Raw genomic sequence first — 27,505 nt, 5'->3', positions numbered from 1 at the left:
GCCAGGGAGTCTGAAGAGGATGGGGTGGCCCCCAGGGAACTGCTAAGGAGCAAGACCAAGCAGGCCTGTGGCAAAGGACCCTGGGGGCTAAACAAAGTAACTCCTTTTTCTTTATCTACCCCATGACTTGCTCTCAGCAGGGTTAGGGGTGAGGTCAAGGAATCTTGACTTTCTTCTGAACACCCGCTGAACCATTAGAGGCTTTTAAGCAGGGCAGGGCCTGGCCAGATTTGTTTTGGAACCTATTTCTGGGTGAGCGAAGCTGTCAAACGCGAATTACCACATCAACATCCTTGGACATTGAGCACAGATGCACAGAAAAGCCGGCACGCACCAAGAGGAGACTTGATGGGACAGCCTGTGCTTAATCACAGGGAAAAGAGACCCACATTTGTCACACACACATGCACACCCACCATGCAGGGGAAAGCACATGTCGGGCTGACCATAAAACATCCCAGTAGAATCCCAGGGGGTGATCACACTGCCAAACCTGGGAAGCCTGTAAGATCATTATTCGGTTGGAAGAGCCCGACATCGTCTAGAAGGCTAACCGTGATGGGGCTGCACACTGTGGGAGCTTTTGGCTTTTTAAGGAAGAAAGGCCTGAAGACTGGCCCCTCCAGGATGGCACGTGTGTGAGATGGAGACGGCAAGGGGAGGGCTGATGGGCCAGCACACCACAGGCCAACAGCACTCCCCCCTCCCCACCTGACGCAGCTATAGGAACATGGGGAGGGAGAAAACAACACCCCACACACCTCCAAACTACACGAGCTCTGACTGTATGGGGTCGGGAAAATGCCAGTAGCAAAGCCACATCTGGACTAGAGAAGCATCGACGGGCCCAGTAAACCGCAGACAACCAAACCCAATGGCAGCTGGCCAGAGGAGCATCCCGAGCGGGACCGGGAGCGCCCACCTCGACCACCGTGGCCGACAAGTTCCTCAGCAGAGGGACCCAGGCTGGCCAGGACCCCTCACTCCTACTAACAGGAGAGCACGTTCTTCTTAGAACATCCAAAAGCACTTCCTAACGTTCTCACTCATATATGTTCATTTCCTGGAAAGGGAGGCAAAGGGCAGGCTCTCTGGCAGGCCCGGAAGTTTGTGGCTCTCCGGAGACATGGGAGCTGCTGAGCACGGCAGGCAGGACCTCCGTGAGGCCAGCGATGGCCCCGTCCGGAGGTCTGTTCTGCAGTGAGCACCACAGAAAGCAAGGCGGGAATGCAGAAGGACATGTGTGGATTATATTCTTTTTCTATGTCCAGAAAACCACTTCTCATCCTCAGGATGTGCCTCCAAAAGTTAAAAAACAGACACCCAGGACCCCAGCTGAGATAATATCTGCCTCTCCGGTGTTCTGTTGATGTGGCGTCAACGCAGGAAGTGATGTGGACACCCCGTCATCTCCCTCCCCACACTGAACCCCGCCATGAGCACTTGCGTAAAACTCCGCAGGAGCAAATCCACTCTTTGAGGAAATCACACAGGGTTTTCTCCTCACCCCGTAAATAAAGGAACTAAGCTCTCCAGAAGGTGGAATTGTCAAAAAGACTTCCAAATAAAGGTTTCCAGGTTTACTCTTGGCCAGAGAACAAGTGAGCGATTTCCCTGAGCCAGGCAAAGGTTAATAATCAGAGAGGTTCATTAAGACTGTCCTGGGAGGGGGGGGCCTGGGTGGCTCAGTGGGTTGAGCCTCTGCCTTCGGCTCGGGTCATGATCCAGGGTCCTGGGATGGAGCCCCACGTCGGGCTCTCTGCTGCCTCCTCCCTGGACCCCATCGGTGGGCTCTCTCTGCCTGCCTCTCTGCCTGCTTGTGATCTCTGTCTGTTAAATAAATAAATTTAAAAAAAAAAAAAAAAAAAAAAAAAAAAGACTGTCCTGGGCTCAGGCTGCCAGACACTTAGTCATAAAGAGCAGGGTGGAATTTGCCTACTCCAGCACTGGAGGCGGGATGGGAGAGAGACATCCCCACAGGGAGTCAGTTTCCTAAAAAACTCTGGGGAGAAGGAGCCAACGGAGGCTCCCATTTACTTCCCATTCCCGTCAGCCCTCCTCATTGAGAAGTCCTTGATCCCGGTGAGATCCTAGTGAGCACACAGGTACACACACCTGCGGCTGTCCCGAGAAAGGCATGTGCCAGGTAAGGCTTAGCGCAGGGCCCTGCACGCAGAGCAGAGGCTGGAGGGAACCACAGAGGGGTAGCAGGCCAGGCTGCAGGATGGCCACCAGATGCCAAAGTCGTGACAATTAAAAATTTCCCCAAACACTGCAAAACTGCCCCATCCCCCCATTAAAAACCACCAATCTTGGCCAAACACTTGGAGTTACAGGCAGGGAAACCGAGGCCAGGGGTCACAAAGCAATGCAGAGGATGGAGGCCTGACTACCGATGTCTGCCTACCACCTTCTGCCCACCTCATCTCAGTGCCTGCGCCTCGTGCCGGCTGCGGAGGACCTGAAAGGCAGCTCTTGACGTTACCCAGACGGTCCCAGAAGCACCCAGTACATAACCAGACATTACCCAGAAGCACCCAAATGGGTCTGGTTTTTACAAACACAACTGTGTGTGATCACAGCCTCTTTCCCTTGGGCATCTTCACCCAGTTCCCACTTCACCTCTACCCCGACCTCGGCCTCACCCCCACACCCCCCATTAGTACAAGACAGCTCACAGCCCATGACACACAGATGGCACATGCTCTTTTTAGAAGACTTTATTTATTTATTAGAGAGAGAGAGCACAAGAGGAGGGAGCAGCAGGCAGAGAAGCAGGCTCGCTGCTGAACCAGGAGCCCAATGCGTGACTTGATCCCAGGACCCTAGGATCATGACCTGAGCCAAAGGCAGACGCTTCACTGAATGAGCCCCCCAGGTGCCCTCCTCCTTCTGCAGGACGGGTGCCACCCCCAAGCCATCCCCGCCAGGAGCCTGCAGAGCCTTGGCCCCAAGCGGAGACTCTCACACTGCTGGCAGGAGCGAAAAACCAAACGGCTGACTTGGAAAAATTGGGCAGCTCTCTAAAAGTCAGATACACACCCACCCCATGTCCCGGGCACCTCACTCCTAGGTATTTACCAAGAGAGCACATGACCACATGAAGAACCGCATGCTCACGGCACTTTATCTGCACAAACCAAACCCATGAACACGACAATCAGTGTCCATCGACAGGATTAACCATGGCAGAGCCACACAATAGAACATTAGTCAGCAGTGAAAAAGAACTCACTGCCAATACACCCAGCAAGCGGAATGAACCTCAGAATCACCACAGGGAGTGGATGAAGCCAGAAAAGAAAGGGGCTTTGCTGCACTATTTCATTCCTATTAAATTCCAGAAAACACAAACTAACTCACAGTGACAGAAAGCATATCAGTGCAAGCAGATGGGGGGGAGCAGGAGGGCTGGAGAGAGAGCAAGAGCGCATGTGCATGGGCAGAGGGCAACAGAAGCAAAAGCAGATACCCTGCTGAGCATGGGAGCCTGCTTGGGGCTCAATCTCACAGCCCTGAGATCCTGACCTGAGCCAAAGTCGAGGGTGGAACACTTACCCAACTGAGCCACCCAGGCGCCAACCAGCTTTAACTTTAACAGGAACTGCCCACAGCATCCCCTCACACAACGGCATGGGCTGTGCGGACGGCGCAGACGGCGTGGACGGTGCAGGTGGGAACTCCCAGTTAGCAGTACCGCACGCCTGCAAACCATGACAACGCCAGTGAGGAAAAGGGGGGCCCTGAGCCTGCAGCCCCAGGCAGGGCACTGTGGTCAGCTCCCCGCAGTTGGCTCCCTGCACAGGACAGGGTCAGGACCAGAACAGGTAAGAATCCAGACCATCACCAAAGGCTGACGGTAGGAATGCTGTGGCCAGAGCCCTGGACGGGAATCAGAGAACCCCATTCCGGAAAACCAACCACTGCACAACCTGGGAGAGTCTGCGCAGGCCCTCCAGCCCAGGCCCCGGTGGGAAAGAGGGGCCGTGCCCAGGACCCATCCAGCCCACACCTGTGCTGAAAAGTAAACCCTGTGCCAAGCTTCCCAAATGGAAAACAGGCTCCACTCCCCCATGAATGCAGCACCAGGAGAGCACCTCGACCTCCCGGCTCAGCGCCTCACTTTGCGTGACCTCGGGCAAATCCCTTGATTCCCAGGGTATCAATTTCTCCCTATTATGCTAATTATAGCGCAGAGGAAAAGTAACTTCTATTTATATGTGTTAAAAATTAACTGCTTGCTAGCATCTCCATTATTAACATGTCACATAATTCGTGTGGCTTCGGTTTAAGAGCAATACTTCCAACCAACCCAGATTAAAGGTGCTGCAGACTTTCTGGACTTGGGTGCCTTTTCAATGGTATGCCATCTGGAAGTTGTCCCTGTCCCAGACCACAGATCTGCCACTGCAAGCAGCCAGCCTGCCACCATGTCTCCTCCTTGTGCAACCAAAATCAGCACTCAGCGTCCCAGTATCACACATCAGCAACACAGTCAACATGATCTGCAGCTTTGCTTTTCTTTAAAACTTCAGCGACAGGTAAAACACTGGGTGTGGGTATGAGCTTCCAATCACCAACTAGAACCTGCAGGCCTTGGTCTGATGGGAGAGGCTTCCTCTCTGTTTCACTAAAACATCATGACCGTGACTCCTGAGTCTGAACCCTAACTCTGCCAGCTCCCAGGTGTGGGTGGAGTCAGGCAAGGGTTCAAACCCTAGCTCTCAGGCTCCTGACCTGTCAAATGAGGGCCCTTCCACATCTGTCCTGGGGAAACCTGCATAAAAGGACAGAAAGCATGTGTAAGCCCTCACCACAGGGTCCCATGCACAGCACACACTCAGGAAACAGCTGGAGCAGTTATGGGTTGTACCAAGTGAAGAAAGGGAAGACACTGGGAGGGAGGGTGTTCCTGAAATGTTTCGTAGAAATTTCTGGAATCTGGAGCAGGAGCAGCTGTCAGAGACGCCTCCAGGCAACAAACGGTGTCATTTACAAGGCAAACCTGCTGCCTGCCTGGCTGTAGGAGCAGAACTGTACCCCAGGCCCAAGGGGGACATCCCTGCACCAGCCTCTCCCTGGAGGTTTGCACGGCACAGTGCAATCTCAGGGAGCGGTTTCTGTCTTCTCTTCCTCAAAATGAACTCACAGCTAAGGTCTGGGGTGGAACAACCTGGGAGGAGAGCGTGGAGGCCCCTGGGCCAGTTGGCTGCAGCACTGGGCCTGAACACGGGAGCGCTCCAAACCTGCCCCACAGATTCCCAGCAGCTGCTCCCTCTGGGGCTTTCCAGGTACAGAAGCTCAGCATGGAAAAGGTCACGACTGATCACCAACCAATTCCCCAACGAAAGAGAGTCAGCCCAGCCCAAGTAGGACCTGGCTGCCTGGGGCTTTAGAGAGAAAGAACCAGCAAGGGGCTGTTCCAGCTCCAGCTTCCCTCGGGCTCAGGGAAAAGGCCAGAAGCTAGCCTGAGATCACAGTGCTCGTGGAGAAACCATCAGAAGACGGACTCTAGTCAACTCCATAAGCAGACGGCTGGGGTCTCGGTCTAACATGCCGTCCCTTCAGCCCCTTGCCCACCAGCCCCTGCCTCCCCATCTCTGCAGCGTGTGGAGGGAGGAGCGCAGCACAGACGTGGGTCAGGGAAAACAAGCCTAAGCGTGAGGCCAACAGTAGTGGCCTGGACGCTCAGTGGCCCTTCTCCTGGGGACGCAGCCTCTGACAGCCCCTCGTCAGGAGTGGTCCCAGCAGCATATTTTCAAACCAACAAAGAAACTCTTGGTCAAATAACTCAGGTTTCTGATTACAATTCCTGTTTTTATGTCCAGAAAGCCCCAAAAAGGCAATACCATAGTCACTGTAGTTCAAGTAATGTTTTTCAAATATTGGAACCCAAGCTCCAAAACCCCCGTATCTAACAGGAGTTATGTAACAAGAGCCAAGGTAACAGTAACCATGGAACATGGATCTTCCAAACACACGTTTCTGGAAAAGTTCACTGCAATTAGCTCTTCCACGGTATCTTCCTACAGAATTCTTAGGCAGGGACTGCTTTCAGAAGCCACAGGTAGGTGCAGCAGGGTGAGGAACTGTTGTTCTCTGGCGTGAGAAGGTGCAGCCCCCCCCCCCCCATGCAGATGGTCCACGCATGTCTCCACTGCCCACCCTCTGGGAACAAATCACGGCCAAGGCTGCTGGGCTGCTTTTGGGATAAAATGGGGGAAAGACATCCCCATGCGTCCACAAACACACACACCAGAGACAGAAAGAGAAGGGGGAGGGATGGCTGGGAGTCTGGAGAGGCAGACGGCCCTGGATCCCCGGCAAGCAGCATTTAAGATAAGGCCTCAGAAACAAGAGGCCTTTCAGTACTCGGGGGGAACCAAGCTATACGGAGAATTTGGGTTGCCTGTTACGGAAATGACCAGATGAACTGTACAGGCCAGTCTCTGGGGAACGTCCTCCTCCATGATAACTCATGAATGAGGCTGGATCGCGCTTTCATAAACTGCTGGAAGGGCCAAAGCATAGTGTCCCACCGCAGAGGACATGTTCAAAAGCTAAGCTTTCCCACTTGGGGGGGGGGGGGAGGGCGGGGAAGCTTTCCCACTTTGTGAGAAAGGAAGGAGTGGGGAGAGAGGGAGGGGGACTCGAGCCACCAACCTTTTCTTCAGAAACTCAACCCCTCGCTGAGTGACAAAGAGGTGACAACCGAGACACATTCTGCCATAAATTCCCCTTAGCTCAAAGCCTGCTTGCACTGAAGACAGGACTGCGACCAAATGGAAATTAAAGCCCGAGCTCTGCTAGAGATTTTGGACACACAGACCCATTCAAACTGAAATCTGGCAAAGAAACAAAGGCAGGTCCCTGAGCAAAGATGCTGGAAGTCCTGGGAAGGGAAGAGGAGAGTCCGACCAGCCAGCAGAAGTGGGGCCCACCCGGAGAGGGCTCTGTGTGTTGAAGACCTGAGAGAGGATCCGGGAAGGAATCTGCTGACTCAGTAACCCCCCCCCCCCGCCCCCCGCAGGCCTTCCGGTCCAGCCAGCTCTGGGCAGGATGCGGAGAGCACTGCAGGGGGCAGATGAGGAGGAGGCTGGGGACTCTACCAGCCCACTCTGAAGTCACTGCTGGCTCAAGGACAACCCGGAAGACATGCCCCATTTGGGTCCAGTCTGGAGAACAGGAATTTGGGGCTAATCAGGTTCTATAATTAACACTGTGATTAACACTGCAGAGACAAGAATCACACTGTAATTCAGCTCCCCGTTCAGGGCCACGATGACTGCCATTCTGGAGGCTGCTCCCTCAAACTCGTGAACCAGCGAGGTGACTGAGAGCTTAATTAGACTTCTAGGATCTGCCTTAAAACCTGCCATATAAGTCACACACGTAACAGACGTGTTCATCACACCGGCTGCTTTCAACACACGCCCATTACCACGACAATGACACACCATCACCAGGTTAGACAGCTGCACACCTGCTGTTTACTGTCTCTGACTAAGTCTGGGGGACCAGAGTACTGCAGAGTGCTGGAGATTATCATCCACGAGGCTCTTCCGCACACGCCCTAACCCACGCTCAGGTGTCAGAAGGGAGCCTTCAAGAGATGCACCCACGCCGGTGCTACTTCTTCCATGGACCGCATGGTTACACACACACACGCAGTATGTTTCCTTCCCTTGACTGGACCCTGCTCTACTGAGTGGGATTTCACTCCGTGACTTTGTTGGGGGAGGAGAATTATGGATGAAACAATTCAACACAAGGCCCTAGGGCAATCTGGCCTCATCTGACCATCTCCTCCTCCCCCCACCCATCCCCACCTCTGCCAGACTTGGTCATTTTGGAGAATGAGGAGCAATGAAAGGGGCAGTTGTGGTGGTCACTTCAGAGACGGGGGGAACCCTAAGATCAAAGTTCAACCCCTTCTAAATTGAAGGACCAAAGGGACATGTGTGTCCCAAGAATTCCATGGCAAGTCACGAGGCAGGAGCCTGTCTCGGATCCCCAAGCAAGAGGTATCTGTCTGCTAGAGGCCACACAGAGTCACCATGGCTGTCAGCCTCCACGACATCGTTCCCCTTCCAGGAAGCGATCACAATGTAACTTATTAAACAAGAAAATGCCTGTCTTCCATATCAACACATGGGCTACTCCTAAAACCAAAGTCCTCTGTGCCACCCCATCCCCAAAACTACTGAGGACCGAAGAGGGGCTGCCCTCCCAAACACACACCCTGAAATGGGGAATTCAAGTCAGAATTCAATCCAAGTTTCCTTCTGGGTTCACATCTGAACTAAATCAACAGTAACACAACAGAATGCTGTCCTTCCAGATCCCAAATTAAACCAACTCCTCTGCAGAATGAGACCCTCTCACAAGCGACCCACACTCAGCCCGTGCGTTGCCTCTCTCTGCCGGCACTGCACCTCGAACCAGGTGCCCTAACACCCTGACTAGCACCATTTCCAGTAATCCTTTGGATTCCAAGCCAAAATCGGATGAGCCTTGGAAAACTCTGAAATCTAGAGAAAATGCTAGATAACAATCCTCTGGCTGGATGGGGAAATAAGCAGCACTAACAAGGAGAGAAGCAAGGCAAAGGGAACGGAACAGTTCCTTCTAAACATTCTTTCAACTCTTCTGTGTGTTTGACAATTTTCCTCACAAAACACTGAGGAAAAGAAAGCCTCCTCAAGCTCAAGCTGTAGTTAATCTGCAAATTTTGTCTCTTAGTCACAAAACGTCTTGTTTGTATGACTCCCAGGCCCTAGACTAGTACACTGCTCCCTCCCTAAGCAGACCCAGAAGGGGGTGCCTGAGACCCCACAGGTGGGTGAGGGCTCCATCCACTCAGATGCGCAGCTGCCTCTTACCACACTCTGCTCAACACAACACACCCCAGCATCAATGCCAGCAAGTGGAGGGGTGCCGATCTCCCCAGACGAGAGTACAGCTGTACCACTCTACGTCTTTTATCTCTAAGCAGGCAATCTGCAAAACTCTGAGTGCACAGCAACCTGCGTCCCATCAGAAGGAGAAGGTGGAATTCTAGAAGAACACAGACTCTTAATTGGAACTCTGGACAGGACAAGTTGCCCTCCCAGCACCTCCAGGCCTCCCTTGGCATGGGGGCGGGGCGGGGGGGGCGGCAACAAACCACATGCCACTGCGCATGATTTTAGCACCACTCTGGTGATGTCTCCTGGCCAGCTGGGAACCTAGGGAAAGAGTGCAGGGTTCGGGGAGTCTAAAGCGGGGGAGGGGGGAAGGAAAGAAAGGAAAAGAAAAAACCTGTAGATTCAGACTGTGGACGAAAAGAGACAAGTAACTCTTCTGTTCCCCAGCATGAGATGACTAGAGAGGCAAACACAGACTGAGAAACCCCAGTAAAACTGAAATTTTCTAAGTGAAAAAATGGAAACTGACTTTTCTGCATGAACACAGCGAGACATCTTTGGGCAAAGATGAGAGTTTTCCAAGGCCTCCTGATAGATGACAGGGTCCCCTGTCAACAACCCCCCATGACATTAGCTTTCTGCCTTTTGGGGCTCAAACAAGGCATCCTCCAGGAGCTCCAGGGCCTCTTCACGGCACCCTCGCTACCCCCCAGCTCACTACACACCTGGCCCAAAGCACAAACCTGTCCTGTTCACACCTGGCAAATGGCCCACTCACCTCTGTACTCCCAGCACCTGGCTCTACAAGTCTATGAATTCAAGCCATTAAGTGGGAACTACACACACCTAATAGACCGGGACAGCCACAGACTTGGGTAGAGAGCCCGACGTAAAGATGTAAGTTCAGGTGTAGCCAGAGATGGATACATCAGTCAAGCATCCCAGGGTACGCCCTCGGCACTGCTCTGAAAAAGGCACAGCTGGCCGAGAGACTCTGGTCAGACAAGCTAGACCTCAGGGGCCACCACAGTCCAGGGGCTGTGAGCAACAACTCAATCATGTAAGCCCCCACCTGGGGCAGATTCAGCTCCTGGACAGACGCACACCAGCCAGACTCTCGTCTGCACACCTCGGACACCCATTTAAAGGCTGCAGGGTAGGAAGAGGCCACAATACATCCCTGATGCCTGCCTGTTGGCCTGCTCCAGAGACAGGCTGATTCCCTGATCTACATATGCAAACCAGCCCCACAGGGACAGGGCCCTCTTCCACAAATCCCAGGTAACTGTGGCGCATGGCCAAGCACCCCCTGCCCAAACCCCAGGACATCCATAGTTGGAATCCCTTCAACAAACCTCAAGGATCAAACCTCAGTCTCTCATCTCCCCCACTCCATCCTGAGGCTCACAGGCCACACTGCTGGCCTGCACCTCCCTGACCATCCCCTGGGGCCTGTCTGTGCTCCCACCTTCCCCCATAACAGCCTGGATGATGGTCCCAGTTTTGAGCCCTCCCCACCAGTCCCCACGACTGCAGCCACCAACGCCCCCTCTAGCCTACAGGGCCACAGCTGAGCATCACAGTGCTCCCCTCCCCAAACGGAAATCCATAATCAATAGTTTCCTGTTCCCCAATAAAAGTGCTCCTGACCTGCTCTCTGGGAGAGCAGAGGCTCTTCTCCGTCACCCAGGACTCCTCGAGTCTCTGTATGCTGAGGATCCATCCTGTTACCCACTAGCTGGAAAGCCCTCCACTGCCTGAGTCCCACCCACCCTCCAGCTGGGTTAATCCCATTCCCTGCAAGGCAGCCCTGGCTCTCCCATGTAGCCTGGAACTGCTATGGTCCCTTATCTCAGTTTGTATTCCTGTGGCCTCCTGAGCTAGATCTAAGGTGTACTGGCAGAAGGCCTCAGGTCCCGTACATCTGCCTGCCCTCCCCCACCCCAGATTTTAAAAACTGCCCTTTGCCCCACTGTAGGTGCTTCATAAAGCCTTGCTATTGATTCTCACACTAGCTACTTCCCATGCTAAGCAGGGACAATAAATGCGGCCCTCCCACCCCCATCCCTCAAAATAAACATTTACTTGTGTGAAGCCACTGGAGAAGCTCTCCCCCACGCACACACCCTCCCACCCTCATGAGCTCCCAGGTTTGGCCCGGGTCAGTGTGGCCTTTGTTGAGAGGATGGGCAACTCCAAATCACCACAGAAGGAACAAAGAAAATAACCCCTTGAGAGTAACAGAGTTGGCAACACTTAGCTTTTTTTCTTTCCTGTCTTGCACATAATTGCTACAAACAACAGAAACTGAGGAGTGCTAATATGTAACTATAAGACCACAGAACAGCTTAGGCCCAGAGTAGAAAATGAGTTTCCTTTCAAGTGCCAACACAGATCCAAAGGTTACCTAACATCCAGGATGGGGGTGGTGAGATGGATTCTGGACTGGGCTGGGATCCTCCAGAATGAGTACCCCAGCTGATTACTGATTTGCCAAGAGCCAGGGAGAGCCCAAAGGGGCTCATGCCGGCCTCAGGGGAACTGTGCCATCCACATTTTAAAGGAAAGTACTTCCTGGTGAAGGATTTCACTCACACAGCTTCTCTTTACAGAGCTGTAATTATTCATCTAACAAGGATTTAACAGTCCAAAGAAAAATCCTAAAGTCTAAGACAGTGCCGGAAATTTATTAGCCACTTAAATATTTGTTTATGAACAAACAAGGCAGAGAATTAAAATCAAAGGCAGAAGGCAGTCCCTAAGCCCCATGAACTGAACATTGAACAGCAATGAAAGGTCTCTTCAGACTGGTGCTGCCTACCCACCAACAGTCTGGTTTCATGGTTGGTTGTGTCCACACAGGTAACACCACACAGCTCCCCACTCCTAGGTACCTGACAGGAACCAAAAGACCAGTACGAGAATGTTCTCAGCGGCGCTGTTCGTAGCAGCCAGAAACAGGAAACCATGCAAATGCCCATCAATGGGAGAAAGCACCAATAAACCAAGGCAACCTCCTATAACTAAACTCATCCCAGAGCCCAAACGGGTCCTGGCTGTGCCGATTGCCTTGTCTGTTCATCTGAATGCCAGTGACACACACGTGCTCAGTCCGTGAAAACCTCCTCCCTGATGACTCGGGCATCTTTCTGTAATGATGCTCTAGGCGAAAAAAGAGCTCAGAAAAATTCAGGAGCTTGAAGTGGTCCCAGTCCCAGCAATCCCAAACTCAAAAATAGTAACACGTGGACAAGCAGAGACCCAGACGTGGTTGTTGAGCCTACAACTGAGACAACACTCTTGTTCGTCTGAAATCAGGCTTACCAGCCGGCACTAATGACAGCCGGGTCAGAACGGGAGAGGGAACCATGCCTGACTGCGGAACCCCAGGTCCTCAAGAACCACCACGAAGGGTGGGTTGGCAGGCTTCAGCCAAGTGCCCTCCCTGGAAGATAGGCCTGCTCTCCCCTCACGGAAAAGGACAACTGGAAACACAAACAGCTGAATCTCAGGGCCATCAGCTCTCTCCAAATCAACTTCGTTTTCATTACAGAACCAGGAAGTAACCAGCTCACCTGCAACACCAAATCTTGCTGAAGGCCTCACGCAAAGGGCATGCTTCTGGTCTTGCACTTCAGAGGTAAAAACTCTGCCAGGAACCTAAGGTGGGTCTTGTTTTGTCGCAGACATTGATTGAAAAAAAAAAAAAAAAATCTAACTTCTTCCTTTCATCAATATTGTTGGTATGTCCCTGTCAACTAAAACTCTTCGAACTCAAACTAAATTGACTTCCAAAAGACGCTCTCTTCCCTTGAAGACTATTATCTGGGAACATGGGAACAGTGGCTTCGGTGAGGCTGTGTCCTAAGCTGGAAATCAACATGGTTCTGTTTGCGGGAGCCTGTTGAATGTTGACATTTCTAAGACCAAACATAAATCAAACATGAACATGGCCAGTAATTATTTCAATTCTTCTCCCAGAACCATGAAAAGTGTTTCCCACCCTTAAAAAATGAAAAATAAAAAGCTGCTTCTAAACCACGATGCTAATGACAAGCAGACGGCATGAGCAGCTTTAAAGATGAGACAGTTGCTTGTGTAGAAACACTGTACAAATACTCCAACACTGCAGCCCAAAAAAAGACAATCCCCACCAAACAGCGGGAGAAGTGTGAAATTTGCAAATGAGGCCCTGGTTAAACAAAAACACCAATCTGTTCCCAGACAGCTCAGGGTGGCCACCTGTTCCGGGCTGGTGGCAAGTTCTGATTACCAGTGGAAGAAACAATATCTGAGGCCTGACAGCCCCCTTTGGACCCGGGTCCCCACCCTGGAGCCTATATTTAGCCTGCTCTTTATGGAAAATGTTCCGACCTCGCACACAAACTATTTGGCTGGTTATTCAAAGGGTCCATTAACAACCTCTTCTGTGGGGGTGGCACTGTTCTCCTTCCCTCGCAACCCCCAGAGGCAACCAAGACACCACTTTCCGGCCTCTGGCAGTTGAGAGCAGGGGCCCAGGGAGGCTGGAGGGACTGCACCAGAAGAACCCTGCTCCTGGGTGGGTCATCACTGCATCTTGGGAAAGTCACTTCACTTGCAGCCACTCCATAAAGAAAGAACCCACAATCCCTCTCAGCCCCCTGGAAGCACAGAACTCCTGGAAGAGGGGCCCACGGCGGCACATACAAAGCCTTGCCCTCATCCCCAGTCCCAAAATAACAGATGCTGCAGAGACTGCGGCTTAATTTCTGCAGAGGGCCTCCTCCTCGGAGAGAGGCACTTAACAAAGGGAAGGAATTATGCAGCTAAGCACCAGATCAGAACTCCGAACCCTGGATTTTAAAAATAACTAAGCCTGATCCGCTTTGCCAAACTCAATCACTTAAGCAAAGGACTCAGAGGATCTGCAGCGTAGAGAAGGGGGGGTGGGAGGTGGGGGAATGGGTTTGTTTGAATGTTGAGAAACACGAGACAAGACCAAATCAGTAGTTAAAACAAGCCAGAGCGAGACTCACAAACTATAAACACCTGCAGGGTACACAGGGGGTTAAAAAAAAAAAAAAAAAGAAGGACGCAAACTAAGGGATTTTAGTCTTAACCAAATAAAAAGTCTGGTTTGGGAAAACAAAACAAACAAACAAACAAACAAAAAAACCCAGAGGTGGTAGTGACAGGGCCCCAGGATTTGTTGTGAAGGTTCCTGCAGCTGCTCAAGCGGCTTCTCATCTCTGAGTCACGTCCTTCAGGCTCCCCATCAGCCCTCCCAGGCGGCTTATAACACGCAGCTCGCCTCCTTCACTGAAAAGCTCTTCCAGCTCCACACCGGCGATAACAAAACGTTATCCTCTGAAGAATCACCCTGCCAAATGAAGTTTGACAAGCCCCTTCTAAATGCACAGGGGACTCCACGAAGCCGCAAAAATCTCCAGAAGACTGGAAGGAAAGCGAACGTCACAGCAGAGGGGCCTTAAAGCGGGAGCAGCTCCCAACAGGATCCCCCGATCATGTCCGCCCCCATGTGACTGCCTCCCTCACAGGCACTCAGCATCATGGATGTAGCCTGAACAGTGACGTGAACCCCTCTGGACCTGGATTTAGATCCCTTCTCCATGATGCCTAAGTTGTGAGGCCTTAACGAACTCCCCAACGGCCGGCCCTCACCTGTCACCCTCAACTGTCACCTGCACATAAGAATGCGTGCCCACCAGCGGGCCCAGAGAGGAGCCAGAGCTCCTCCACCCACAGCAACACTTCTCAGAGAGTGGTCCCTGGACCAGCAGCTCTGGCAGCCTCTGGAAACGCGTTCCAAAAACACATTCTTGGGCCCCACTCCAGACCTACAGAGCTAGGAACTTGGGGGCTGGGGGCCAGCAGTCTGCTTCCCTCCATGTCATCCAACTGCACTTGAACTTGGGGAACCACGGCTCTCAGTGTTACAGTGAAGATACATCACGTCAGTCTTCTCTGCTGGAAAGTCACTCACACCCAACACAAAGGAACACCCTCACTGTGCAGAGCGCCTGGCGGAAAAGGGTTCTCACATTCATCAAGCAGAGACTTCCCTTCCCCTAAACCCGCTAAAGAAGCCTCATTTCCACCCCAAACACATGGTGTTTAGTTTCCACCCAGGCTGAAACCCATCAGATCCAAAAGGTGCCCAGCCCTAACATCTGTACCCTCCTGACAAGTTTCAAAACGCCCTCAACTTCTGCCAGGGGATAAACGCTATTTATATTACCAATGAGGAGCAAAGAGACTCAAACTCCAGAGAAAAGGTTAGTCCCTCCGGCAAGTGAGCCAGTCAACAAACAATTCCTGGGCCTCCTCCAAGGGCCAGACATGACACACTGAATCGCTGAGGACATTAAAAAAAATGAACAGGACCTTATTTCTGCCCTCAGAAAGCTCCCAGTCCTGCAGGCTAGAGAGGAGCCGAAGGACACGGAGCGGGCAGGCCAAAACTGTGCCTGGGAGAGGTATGGGAAGATGCTGCCGTCAGCCAGGCCAGAAGGGACGTCTGAACTGTGGAGGAGCTGGACGCCAGGAAGGTATGAACTTTAACCTGGAAGCAAGGAACCGCCAACTGAGAATTATTTTGAAGGAAGAAAGTGCAACATTTACATCAATAACTAGAAGGCCCCATAACTGCACCCTCCGATTAAACCTGAAATATTACAAATGCAGGCGATACTGGCAAAGAAAATCGTGCTCATCCATGGCAGGAAGAAGGTGTTTGTTCCCTAGACACATACACACACGCAACAACCAGGTTGAATAATGTCCTATATGAAAACCAACTCTTACAAGCTCTGCCACGGTGAGCAGCTTTACAGAGAAACAACACCCGCAGCTACCAGCAGCACCGTCAGACCCTTCCTGGCAGGGGAAAGGCAGGCTGTGCTGGGGACCGTGGCGCTTCCAGCCTGCGGAGACTGTGAATGACCAGGAGCTCTGCTCTGGCTTGTAACGAGCTGCGGAGCCAGCACCCAGGTCAGTCCAGCCCGGGGCCAACTCTAACAAGTCTCCTCCATGTTCGGGACCTCAGCAGTGGCATCAAGATCCTGGGATCACCGCAGGATGAACTGAGACGAAGCAGGGTAAGCACTTAGCACTCTGCTGTCCGCAGATGCTCTACAATGCAGCTGGATCACGGATTAAGTGGCCCCTTACCCCACCTTCCCAGGTCCCCTGCTGCAGGGGCTCAGCCCAAGCACCCCTCCTCCCCACCCCATCGAAGTGCCCTTTCCAGAAACGCCAGGCAGAGCTCTCCGGCTAAGGACTGTGACTGCGCTCTCCCGCCTCTCTCTCCAGGGGAAGCTGCACAAACCACCAGTGGGGCTGGCAGGGAGCCTGATGGGCCACCTGGGGGAGGGGGGTGGTGTGGAGGCCTGAAAGCTGGTTGGGGGCTCAGCCACCACCCCAGCAAGTGAGCCCTCTGTGCTGCTATTCCCACCACAGTGCGGCTGCTGGCAAACTGAATTACACTGTGCAGTCGCCAACAGAGACATGAGCCCTAAGAGAAGAGCAAGTTTATTTAACAAGAAAGGCAACTGACTTCATTTACCTCAGACCCATCCACCCCAGACAGATTTTTTAAAAGAGAACCAAAGGGGGGAACCCAGACAAGCTGTCCACACCAGAAGCAGCGGATCCTGCCCTTGTGTCTGGGTCTGGAGAACATCCGTGCCACCCAGCTACGTTTCAGAGCATGCCACACCCCTGTGGGACACCCCAGAAATCTGACCAGGACAATCTGAAAACAGCAGGCAATGCTTCCTTAGAATCCAGAGATTTAGGAGAAAAAAATAAATCTCTCAAAGTCTGAAATAAAAATTTGAAGAAAAAAAAAACTTTTTGACAAGTTATTATTTTAAAACAAAAACAAAATCACATTTCCCATGCCTGCAAACAGGGTCCACAGACCCATTCTTATTTGGGACTCTCAGTGAACTCTTTCAAATAAGTCAGACACAATTTAGCCCATCACCAAGAGATTTTCCAATCCAGACCCATTTAGAATCACTTTGAAATGAGTTTTGAAAAGATGTTGGCCAAACAAGGCCACTCCTCACACCAACAGTAAAAATTCTTGAAAACACCAAAAAATAGAAAAATTTTAAATAAATTATGGCAGAACCAAATGCCGAATTATATGCCAAAGTAAGAAATTATATCTCCAAAATTTTCTGTATCACTGAAAAGTGCTCACAATATGCTAACCGAGAAACTCTGTACATAGGAATCCAACTTTGTACATGTACTCACAGAAGCAGGGAAAGACGAGCTGGATAGCCTCTGAAATGCAAACTGTTTTCTGTTTGGTGGGACAAATGGTTTTTAAACAACTATCTGCCCTGATGTGCACAGGCTTTCCTGATTGCAGATGGTTCTGTTCTAAAATTCAGAAAGACTTCTACTTGGCCACTGTGTCATCCTGACTTGCAAGGTGCTAATGCTCTGGGCACGTGCCCACTTCCAGCCCTGGGCTCCTCCGAATGACGCCTGCAGTTTCTGGGCCCCACGGCCACACGCTTGGGTTCCTTATGAGTGAATAACTCACACACTACACAATCACACAAAATTGCTTCTGCACAGTGTTCTTTTCATAGCAAAAATGTCCCCCCCAATCGAGCAATCCTCTCAATTTCCAAAACATCAACGGTACAGACATAAATCACAACCGTATCTTAAAATCAGCACAGAGGGAAAGGACATTTCATTATCATGGATGAACTTACCTTTCGTTGGAAGGGGCAGTGTAAGGTGCTTTGGGAGGTACAGATCTACGCTCTATTCAAATGACCCTCTGCTTCAGACCAGACTTGGAATGACCTCAGTCAAATGTTCAGGAGGTCATTATCCCTCCCTGAACCGCCATCCTTTACGACAGGAAGATAATGAATCTGGCCCACATTCTCACAGGGCTGGTACAGACACCCAATGAGATGATGAATGCAAGAGTATTTCTGCTAAAGTTCTATACAAATGAAAGGAGATATCACTGCTGACAGTAAAGCAAAGAACAGAAACATATGAGAATGGTTCTTAAGCTTCATTAACAGCCACACACAACACAGACATTCCTTTTTCTAACAGAAAAATAATAGCATCATCAAAGCCCCAAATAGGATTCATATTTAGTGATTCTGAGTCTTATTAAAAATGACAAGGATTCCAGCCAAGAAAGAGCTTAACTTGTCACATGGTAAAGGCAGACATCAAGCTACCAAAAACCTTCATCTAGAAACCATATAACATCTTTTTTTAAGAGAGAAAGAAAAGAAAAGAAAAATGTAACCACAGCCTCTTGCTAGAAAGTCAGACTGCTTTGCTGGAAGTGCTGGAGACCCCAGAGCTGGGCTTCCCGAATGAGAAATGAGAACGAGGCGTCAAGAACCACACTCAGCGAGAGGTCCCTGCACGGCCACAAGGTGCTCTCAGCCAAGGCATCCAACACTTGCCACTAGCTTTTCAAGTGTTTCATCAGACTTCTATGGATACAGCCAGAGAGCTGCAAAGAGACAAGGGAAACAGGCACAGCGCCCCTTTCACTCTGACCACAACCAAGCCGGTGCCCAGGCCCTGGGGGAACCTTCGTGCAATATCACGCGGCCATCAGCAGATGCGTGCAGCTCCCACGGCCTCCCACAGGTCTCGTCGGAGGTACACGGGAACTCTCCAGCTCTCAAGGAATCTGGAAGCATCTTAAATTGCCAACAAGGCGGCCACATGCTCTGACAGCCAGGTCCCACACAGGATGGAGCACTGCTCGGATCCTCCCAGGGAACCAGCAGGTCCCCTGTGGATGCAGTTGGCCAATCGGCAGGCAGCCGGGCCGGGACGTGGTTCAAGTCCATGGCACTGCCAAATGCCAAGAGGATCAGCACCACAGCATCCACCCTCCCCATCTAAACTGGTCAAGCGTCAAACCAAGATGCTCTGGGGTTAGCAGTTCGGACTGCATGATGCCAAAGCAAAGCCTTCCTGTGGCCGATGCCGTCACAGATGGAGGGGAGCTGGGTGACTGCCTGTACCCACGCTTTTGGACAAACTCCTGCCAGGCCTTGGAACATTCTCAATGTTCCTCAACAGCGGCCCCAGTGGCGTCTGGTTAGGACAGTCCGTAGCATGGCCCACCCACAGGCCTTGTACCATCTCTGGTCAACAGAGAGGAAAAACTGCTGACTGAGTGTTGGCTGGGGTGTAACACCACAGCCCATACTGACATCCCACCTTGTCCCCACAGCGGATCTCGGTGGGGCCAACTGGAAAGACCAAGGAGACAACCAGAAACCCACTAGCAGAGAGGTAAGAGCCACTCATAATCCCAAGAGAATACAGGCCCAAGAGAGGCGAACTCTGCAGCACCTCCCCAGCAGGGTCACAGCCTCGCTGGACAAGCTGGAAGGGGGTGGCCTCTGGCCTGTGAAAGTGAGACCCTGAGGCTGAGGGACACCCTGTCCTCCTGGTAGGGAAGGCTCTACTTCTAATCTGGCCCCAGACTTTTGGTAGAAAACACTCTAGGGAGACGAGCCTTTGCACAGAGGCAGGTGAACAGGCACGAGGACACGACACAGCCTGCAACCCCGGCTGGCTGTCTGCACGGGCTCCATAAAGCTGTCTCCACCGGGCTCCCTGAATTGGGCAAAGACGAGAAGGGGGCGGCCCTGCCCCGCCTAAGTACTCTGGTCTGGGCCCCCAACCCAGCAGCTACACTTCCCAAAACCTCTTCAACATCTAGCAAGACGCCCAGCCCTGGCCCGGTAACCTGTCACGGGTCCGGTGGCACCAACCCCGCCAGCAGTCCCCGGGCATCGGCTCGGGTCAGTAGGGCGGCCCGGGACGCGGCAGCATCGAGCCACCTTCGCACAGGAGACACTCCACTGCCCATGATCAAATTAACGCTGCCCGCCCATCTTCCCCGGGAGAGCTGGCTGCGCCCTCGGCCTCCCCCTCCGCCGTCGCCCGGCCTTGCAGGACATGAAGCACCGCAAAGCTCCCTCCGCGGGGCAGCCGCGTGCCACGGCCCCGCGCGTGTGTACACACGCACGCACACACACGCGCGCGCGCGCACCCCGCCGCGCCGGGGGCGCCCGCTCCCCCGCGCTTTCCAGAAGCCCCGCGGCGGCCCGGCCCTCACCTTCGATGGCGATGACGTGCTCCCGGATCTGGTTCTGCAGCACCGGCTCCTCCACGCGCTCCAGCAGCTCGTAGATGGAGTAGATGTTGGGGTGGACCGACTCGAAGCGCTGGATCTCGGCCCGGATGGCAGCCGAGTTGGCCAGCTGCTGCTGGTAGTTCATGGTGCAGGCGCCGCGCCCGGAGCCGCGCGCCCCCCGCCGCCGCCGCCGCCCCGCGCCCCGGGGCCCGCGGGCCGCCGAGCCCGGGGCGCCGCAGCCCCCGGGGAGCCGGGCCCGCCGGCGGCGGGCGGAGGAGGCGCGAGAAGAAAGGAGCGGGCAGAGCAGGCACCGGGCCGGCCCGCGGACTCAGTTCATGGCCGGGACGCGCGGCCGGCGAGCGAGCGGGCCCCGGCGCCCCGGGTCAGCGGGCCCCCATGGAGCGCGCCGCGGCAGGCGCGGCCGGCCCCGGAGGAGGCTCGCTCGGGCGCCTTCCTGCGCCTCAGCCGCCTTCCACCCCTAGGCGCTGCCCCGCCGAGCAGCCATTAAAGCCAGGCAGCCGCCGCGATCCGAGCGCAGGGGCCGACGGCCGGCCCCCGGGCAGTGGCCGTGCCGCTCTGGGCGCCCGGCCGCGGCGTGGGTCCGCGCTCTGCGTGCTGCGCCGCCCGGCGCCCCCGAGCCGCGCCTGCCGTGCGCCGCCCGCCGAGCCCGGACCGAGCGCAGGCGCCGCGCAAGCCGCGGAGCCCGCTCCGAGCGCTGCCCGCCGCCTGCCCGGCCGGCCCCCCTCCCCGGCACGCAGGGCTCCGGCCCACGTCAGCCCCGCCTCCGCCCGCGCCCCGCCCGCCCGCGCGCTCGCCGCCCTCCGGCCGCCGCAACTGCGTCCTCCGCGGCGCTTCCCTGCGCGCCGGATCCCGGGGAATTGCGCCAGGCTCCGCCCGCGCCCGCCTCTGGGCTTCCTGGGACTTGTAGTCCGCGCCGCGCCGCGTCGCGGCCCGCCCCGCCCGGGACCACGGGGAGGGGGCGCACGGCCCAGGTCAAGGCGCCGAGGGCGCGGGACAATCTCGCATCCCCCGCAGCCCTCCTCGTGGGCCCTGGAGCGGCCCTTGTGCCCCCGCGCCTCGGGACCGGGAGGCGGGGGGCGACCCCCCCCCCCCCCGCGTTTTTGTTTGTTTCCTCGGGGCCGACTGCAGGAGGCTCTGCGACTCACCAGTGTCCCATGACCACACTTGGTCGGCCTCCCCCAACCCGCATTTTTTAACTTTTCGCCTCTTCCGAAAGTGACGTGAGTGCTTCCTCTTAAATGAAATTACCTCGCGAAGGCGAAAAGCCTCCTTAGCCATGGGGGCGTGGAGTTCACACTCCACGAGTGAACTGAAGTTTAGACGGGGAAGCGAGGGGCGTTGGAATACCACGGAGACTTCCTAGGCACCCTTTCCCTTTAAAATCAAAAGGTTGAGGTGTGAATCAGACAGCTCATACACCGCCCGCTCGGAGGGGGTTCGCAGCCCCTTGCCTGTCAGCCCCCAGCCCCGCGTAAGCTCAGCCTCTGGACCCCGCGGAGCTGGACCGCACTGCAGCATCCGCCTCCGCGCGCAGACCGCTCTCCCCGCAGATTCTAAGCAAGTGGATTGTTGCAGATGTGTGGAACACCAGGGCCAATGGGCGGCCCCGAAGGGCCTGGTTTGTGCGCTGGCCGAGTCCCTGCCCCCACACTACCAAGGGGTCTTTTGGAAACAGATCCGCTGCCTAGGCATGCCTGAGCAAAGCCAGCTGAGCCTTCACCGGGTTCACCTGCAGCCCGCGTATTGTACCCTGATATCTAGCCTCGCTGCGTTACCCTCCCTGGGCTCACAATTCCCCCAGACAAACGTGCCGACCGTCTTCAGCATTCTGAGCCTTTGCTCATGCCCTCCTCCCCATCCCCAAGTCCCAGCAGGGTTCTTGACACACTTAGAGTTCATTGCTCCATCTGTGATATGCCTCTGGCTTTACACTTATTCTAAGTAACTATAATAACTGAGATGCCGGCATGTGGCCTCATTTTACTTAACCTATCAGCAGGCCTTGGTCACTCCCTCTCCTGGAAACCCCTTCTTCTCCTGGCTGCTGGGATAACCTGCTCATCAGGCTTCCCTACTATCTTCCTGGCTTCTCAGTCCCTTTTGTGATTCCTGCTTACTTCCCTAACCTCTTAAATATGGAAGGTGGGAGTGGGGGATGTTCATTCTTGGGCCTCTTCTCTTTTCTATATGCAGTGATCTCTGTCTTTAGGCTTTGAATATCGTATATGGTTAATGAACCTCAAATTTGTTTCTCCAGACCAGACCTCACCCCTGAATAATGAATTTATATCCAACTGCCTCAACATCTGTTGGATGCCCCCTGGCAATTTAAATCCAACATCCTCAAACTGAACTCTTGCTATCCCCTCCCCCGGCTCCCCCCTGAAATCATCTCCATCCCAGTTATGGGCAACTTCTGGCTTCTGTCTGCTCAAGCTAACAACTTGACACCTCTCATCTCATACCCCGAAGAGTGTCAACTTCACCTCCAATGGATCCAGAATCCCACTACTCACACCGCTCTACCACCACTACTGAGCCCTGATCATCTTGCCTCTGGGTTATTGCTAGGTCATTGACCTGACCATTGATCTTCTGCTTCTTATGGCATATTCTCAATAAGGCAGCTTTGGTGAGCCTTTATAAAACCTAAGGTCATGTGACACCTCAGCTCAAAACCCTCCGGTGACTCCCATCCCACTCAGAGTGAAATCTAGCTTACTCTGGCCTCTGAAGCCATATATAGGCACCAGTTCAGGGGCTGAGCATTCCCACTACTTATAAGCTAACAAGTTAGCCTGCTGTAAGTTCACAGATGCTGCCAGAAGACATGAGACTCCTGGGTCAGAAACAAAGGACTTTATCCTTGACAGCAATAGCAGTAGGTAGAATATCAGCATTTTCATACACCAGATCAATGAGCCCCCGTTTCCACAGGACCATGAGGTCAGACCTCATGGACACATAGTGGGTTGCCCTACAGGAGAGGAATCCTGAGCTTAGAGAACCCCAACCTTTTATATGGGAAGGGTTCTCTCAGGAAGGAAACCTTATCTTAATTATCATGGACAGTAAGCATATTTGCACTTAACTGTGAACAGGAAACACTATCTCCATCTCCCAAGGCTATTTGCCCTACAAAGGGTCTTAAAGAGATGGTCCAGAGCAGGGCACCTGCATGGCTCAGTGGGTTGGGCAGCTGGCTCTTGATTTTGGCTCAGGTTGTGTTCTCAGGGTCCTAGGATCAGGACTGAGTCCCATGTTGGGCTCCACACTTGGTGAGCCCTGTCCTTGGGATTCTCTCTTTCCTTCTCCCTCTGCTCCTCCCCTGATTCACGTGCCCACATAGACTATCTTGCTCTCTCTCTAAAACGAACAAATAAATCTTTAAAAAAAAAAAAAAAGAAAGAAAGATGGTTCAGAGCAAAGACAATCCATGTCTCTGCCCACAGATGTTCAGAGATGAGAGACCAATGAAAGATGGTTTCTCCTCTTTAGTCACACTGTGGAGCCTCCCATGCTGTCATGCCAGGCACAGCGCCCCCTCTGGTGTTATACTTGGTGCTTCCTCCGCCAGGAATGTGCTTCCCCAGCAACCGTGCCCACCGATTCTGCCACTTCCTTCACATATTGATCCCAAATCCATCTTCTCAGGAAGCCCTTCCTGGACACCCTAAGATGGCATCCCTCCTGGGCACCTGGGTGTCTCAGTTGGTTAAGCATTCGACTCTTGATTTTGGCTCAGGTCATGATCTCAGGGCCATGAGATCGAGCCCCAAGTGGGCTCTGCACTGGGTGTGGAGTCTGCTTAAGATTCTCACTCTTTCCCTCCCCCTCTGCCCCCCTCCCTCACAACCCCTGCTTGTGCGTATATTTGTGTGCGTGCTCTCCCTCTCTCTCTCCAAAAAGTAAAATAAAATGGCATCCCTCTTCATCAATACCTCATGTTTCACTTCCTTGCTGTGGCAAGAAGAAGATACCCCCATCCGAACCCCTAAAATCTGTAAATATGTTCCCTTACATGACAAAGAGCTTTCCAGATGTCATCAATTTAAGGACACTCAGAGGAGGAAATGTTCCTGTACCATCTGTGGGCATCCCATGTAATCACAAGGGTCCAAGGGTCCTCATAAGATGGAAGCAAGGAGGTCAGTGTCAGAGAAGGAGATGGGAGGACAGATGTGGGAGTCAGACAGAGAGAGAGAGAGAGAGAGAGAGAGAGAGAGAGGTTGGTAATTCCTATGCATCACTGTCTTTGAAGGTGGAGGAAAGGGCTATGAGCCAAGGAATGTAGGTGGCCTCTAGAAGCTAGAAAGACCAAGAAAATGGATCTTCTTCTAGATGATTTGAAGGAACACAGTCTTATTGACCTGTTTCTGACTTGTAACCTCCAGAACTATAAGATCCTAAATTTGTGTTTATACCACTAAGTTCTAACAGCAGTAGGAAAAAAACCACACTTGCTTTGTTTTCTTCTTAGCACTTCTCTCTAAGACAATACATACTTTCCTTGTTTATCTTATGTATAGTCTGTGTCCTTCACTAGAATATAAGCTCCACAGAGGCCAGGATTTTTTCTGTTTTGTTCCCTATTCTACTTGCAGCTCCTGTAAGAAGTGCTTGACATAATAGATACCCAGTCAATGCTTGTGTAATGAATGGCTTCCCAAGTAAATTGTAATTTCCATGAAGACAGGACCATCTTTCTTCTGCACAGTGCTTGGTCATTGTAGGGGCAAGAAATATTCAATAAATTAATAAGTGAACAAACATCTCTCAAATAGTAAGACTTTTCTCTTGCCACACCATGCACGTAGTAGGTATTCAATAAATGTTAGCTGCTTTGAAATTAAAGTTTTTCTACCAACATGAGACCCAGTGGCACTCCCCAGAAGGTTACTATAGGTTCATCTTATGTGAATACAACCAAGAATTCTGGCCATTTTTGATATGGCTAGTCCTTCTAAGGATTTCAACGTATGAGTGAAAACCTCACTTTGAGAGCAAGCTAGCCCTCCAAGTAGTGAGTTTCTCCCATGAGCCGAACAGTCAAGGTAAGATCTAAGGGTCATCCCATTCATTCATTCATTAATTCTCTCATTTTTTCTTTAACCAAATCTTTTTTTTTTTTTTTTTTTTTTTTTTTTGGTTATCTACTCTATCCCGGCAGGGTGCTACATACATCTAGGAACACAAAGATAAAAAAGATGATACCTACCTTTTGTGAGCTTTTGTCCCAGGGGATTATCTGTAGAAGAGGGACTGCTTTTAGGGTTCACTATCTGAATCCAAGTCTGAGATCATGAACAGAGAGTAAGTAAGAATCGCTACAGATGAAGGCAGACTCAAAGACACACACACGTGGACACAGGGGTCCCACATGAACACATTCAGCAGCTGAGTTAGAGTTGGGTGAATAATTCTGATAATGTTTAATTAAAAGTGTGAATTAAGAGCAGTTCTGCTAGTGTGTAGCCATAGAGAGACATGTTCTCCTGCGGCACGGCAGTGTGAATTATGTGGTCTGTAGGAGTAATTTCACAGCCATAACCTTAAACATCAAAATGCTCCCCATCCCCCAAACCTACAGAACTGCCCTTATACATAGCTACATAGCTATTCCACATAAATTATCTCTAAGAAGTGTTGTAGAAAATTCATGAAGCAGGGGTGCCTGGGTGGCTCCATCGTTTAAGCGTCCTACTCTTGGTTTCAGTTCAGGTCATGATCACAGGGTCCTGGGATTGAGTCCCACGTCAGGCTCCCCACTCATTGGTGAGTCTGCTAATCTCCCTCTCCCTCTGCCCCTATCCCTGTTCACATGCTTTCTCTCTCTCTTTCTCTCTCATTCTCTCAAATAAATAAACAAATAAATAAATAAGAAAATTCATGAAGCATTATGTGTCTTTGGATTTTTTGTGTACTCTATCCATTTGCCTGAGCTTGCATTGATTTCATTAGATTACACCCATGTTTAAAGAGCTCTGAGATTTTTGTTTGACATGTGTATGGGTGGTAATATGACAGAGGTCAGTTCATCTCATGGGGTCATCTGCAGAAGGCAGTAGGTAGTTTTGGAGAATCAGTGTCTCCTAAAGGCATTGGGTTCCTGGTGGAGGTGGGGAAGGGTCATACAGGGGTAGGAGAGAAGAGCAGGGACCAGGAGGAGGGGGAATTTGGAAAGTTGCCAAGATTAAATGTCCTTATCTTGCATTTGCCCCTGGGTGGACTTTACCTTCTGGGAAATGACTTGACTGGGCTCTCCATGGCCGTTCACCTTTACCCCATGTAGCTCTCATTCTCCACCTGGCACTGTGGGCTAGATCAGGCATGTACATTTCTTAGTGATGGCGGTGGTTCATGAGAACTATCCCCAGTGGGCAAGTATATTTCAAGCATCTGCACTCCACATCTGCAGACATCCCTGTGGTCAAAGTAAATCACAAAACTGAGCAGAGAGTAAGGGGAAGGAAGAGCTGCTCCTCGTAGTGGGATGGCCCTGGGAAGTTGCTGGTCAGGTGTGGGTAAATAACCCAGCTGCTGGGCGGTAGCACATAGTCGGCTCCTACCCTGGTCTGTCACGCCATCCTTGGCCATGCAACCAAGCCAATCTGCTGAGTTTGTGTTCACTGTTCAGTCTTTGGCTCCAGGAAGAAAGCAGTGACATGTCACAGGTGGTCATAAACATCGAACAAGATGTGTGTCTGATGCTTTGTCAATGGAGGAAGGATATCTTTAAGCCTTGGTTTTCTTATCTGTAAAGATCAGTTATATAACCTAAAACACAACTTTCCCAAGTTCATATGGCTACTAAAAGTGATGGAATCCAAATCTGTTTTACTCCACTTCTCTAAAGGAAGCATAGAGGGACAGCATCCCCGTTTTCTCCATCTGCGAATTCCCAGCCATCCAAACAGCAAAAGCAGTGATACAGGATGTCTAAGGGTGAGTCATGTAAAGCAAGACCACTTCTGCTTGTCTTTTCTTCCTCTTCAACCCTCTTCCTACTCCTTCCACTTGTCCTTGGCCACCATGTTGGGAGGAAGCCTAAGCCACATGGAGAGGCCACATGTGAATAAAAGATCCTTCAGAAGATGCCCGCTCCCCAGCTTCAAGTCTTCCTGCTGAGGCCCCAGATATGGTTCAGTGAGAAAACCCATCCCCTCTGTGCTTTGTCTGAATCCCTGACTCACAGAAACTCGGAAAGATAATAAATGATGACTGCTGCTCAAGCCACTACATTTTGGAGTAATTTGTACTGTAGTAATAGGTACTGATGGAGAGATGATCCCTACACCCTGTGAAAATGCCTGAGAATTGTGGCATGTCTGTGAGAGCACATGTGTAAGACATTTTTGTTTCTTGGTTCATCATTCATTGAGCCTTGTCCTGAATAAGGGACCCCTTGAAGGAGAGC

At 52.2% G+C, this 27,505-nt stretch overlaps 1 protein-coding gene across 2 annotated transcripts in view; it reads right to left on the bottom strand.

Annotated features, from left to right (window-relative positions):
• LOC111157513 (ArfGAP with GTPase domain, ankyrin repeat and PH domain 1) overlaps positions 1–20,212 on the bottom strand; it is a 556,692-nt gene extending 536,480 nt beyond the window's left edge. For both annotated transcript variants that reach the window (XM_022519024.1, XM_022519112.1), the window contains exon 1: positions 20,050–20,212. In XM_022519024.1, coding sequence (XP_022374732.1) covers positions 20,050–20,212 — 163 coding nt within the window. The remainder of the gene's footprint in view (positions 1–20,049) is intronic.
• Between the last annotated feature and the right edge of the window lie 7,293 nt (positions 20,213–27,505).

Source organism: Enhydra lutris, unplaced genomic scaffold (genome assembly GCF_002288905.1).
Source record: "Enhydra lutris kenyoni isolate GAN:26980312 unplaced genomic scaffold, ASM228890v2 scaffoldscaffold1, whole genome shotgun sequence".
In the NCBI taxonomy this organism is placed as follows: Eukaryota; Metazoa; Chordata; class Mammalia; order Carnivora; family Mustelidae; genus Enhydra; species Enhydra lutris.
This window is presented reverse-complemented; position numbering and strand designations above follow the sequence as displayed.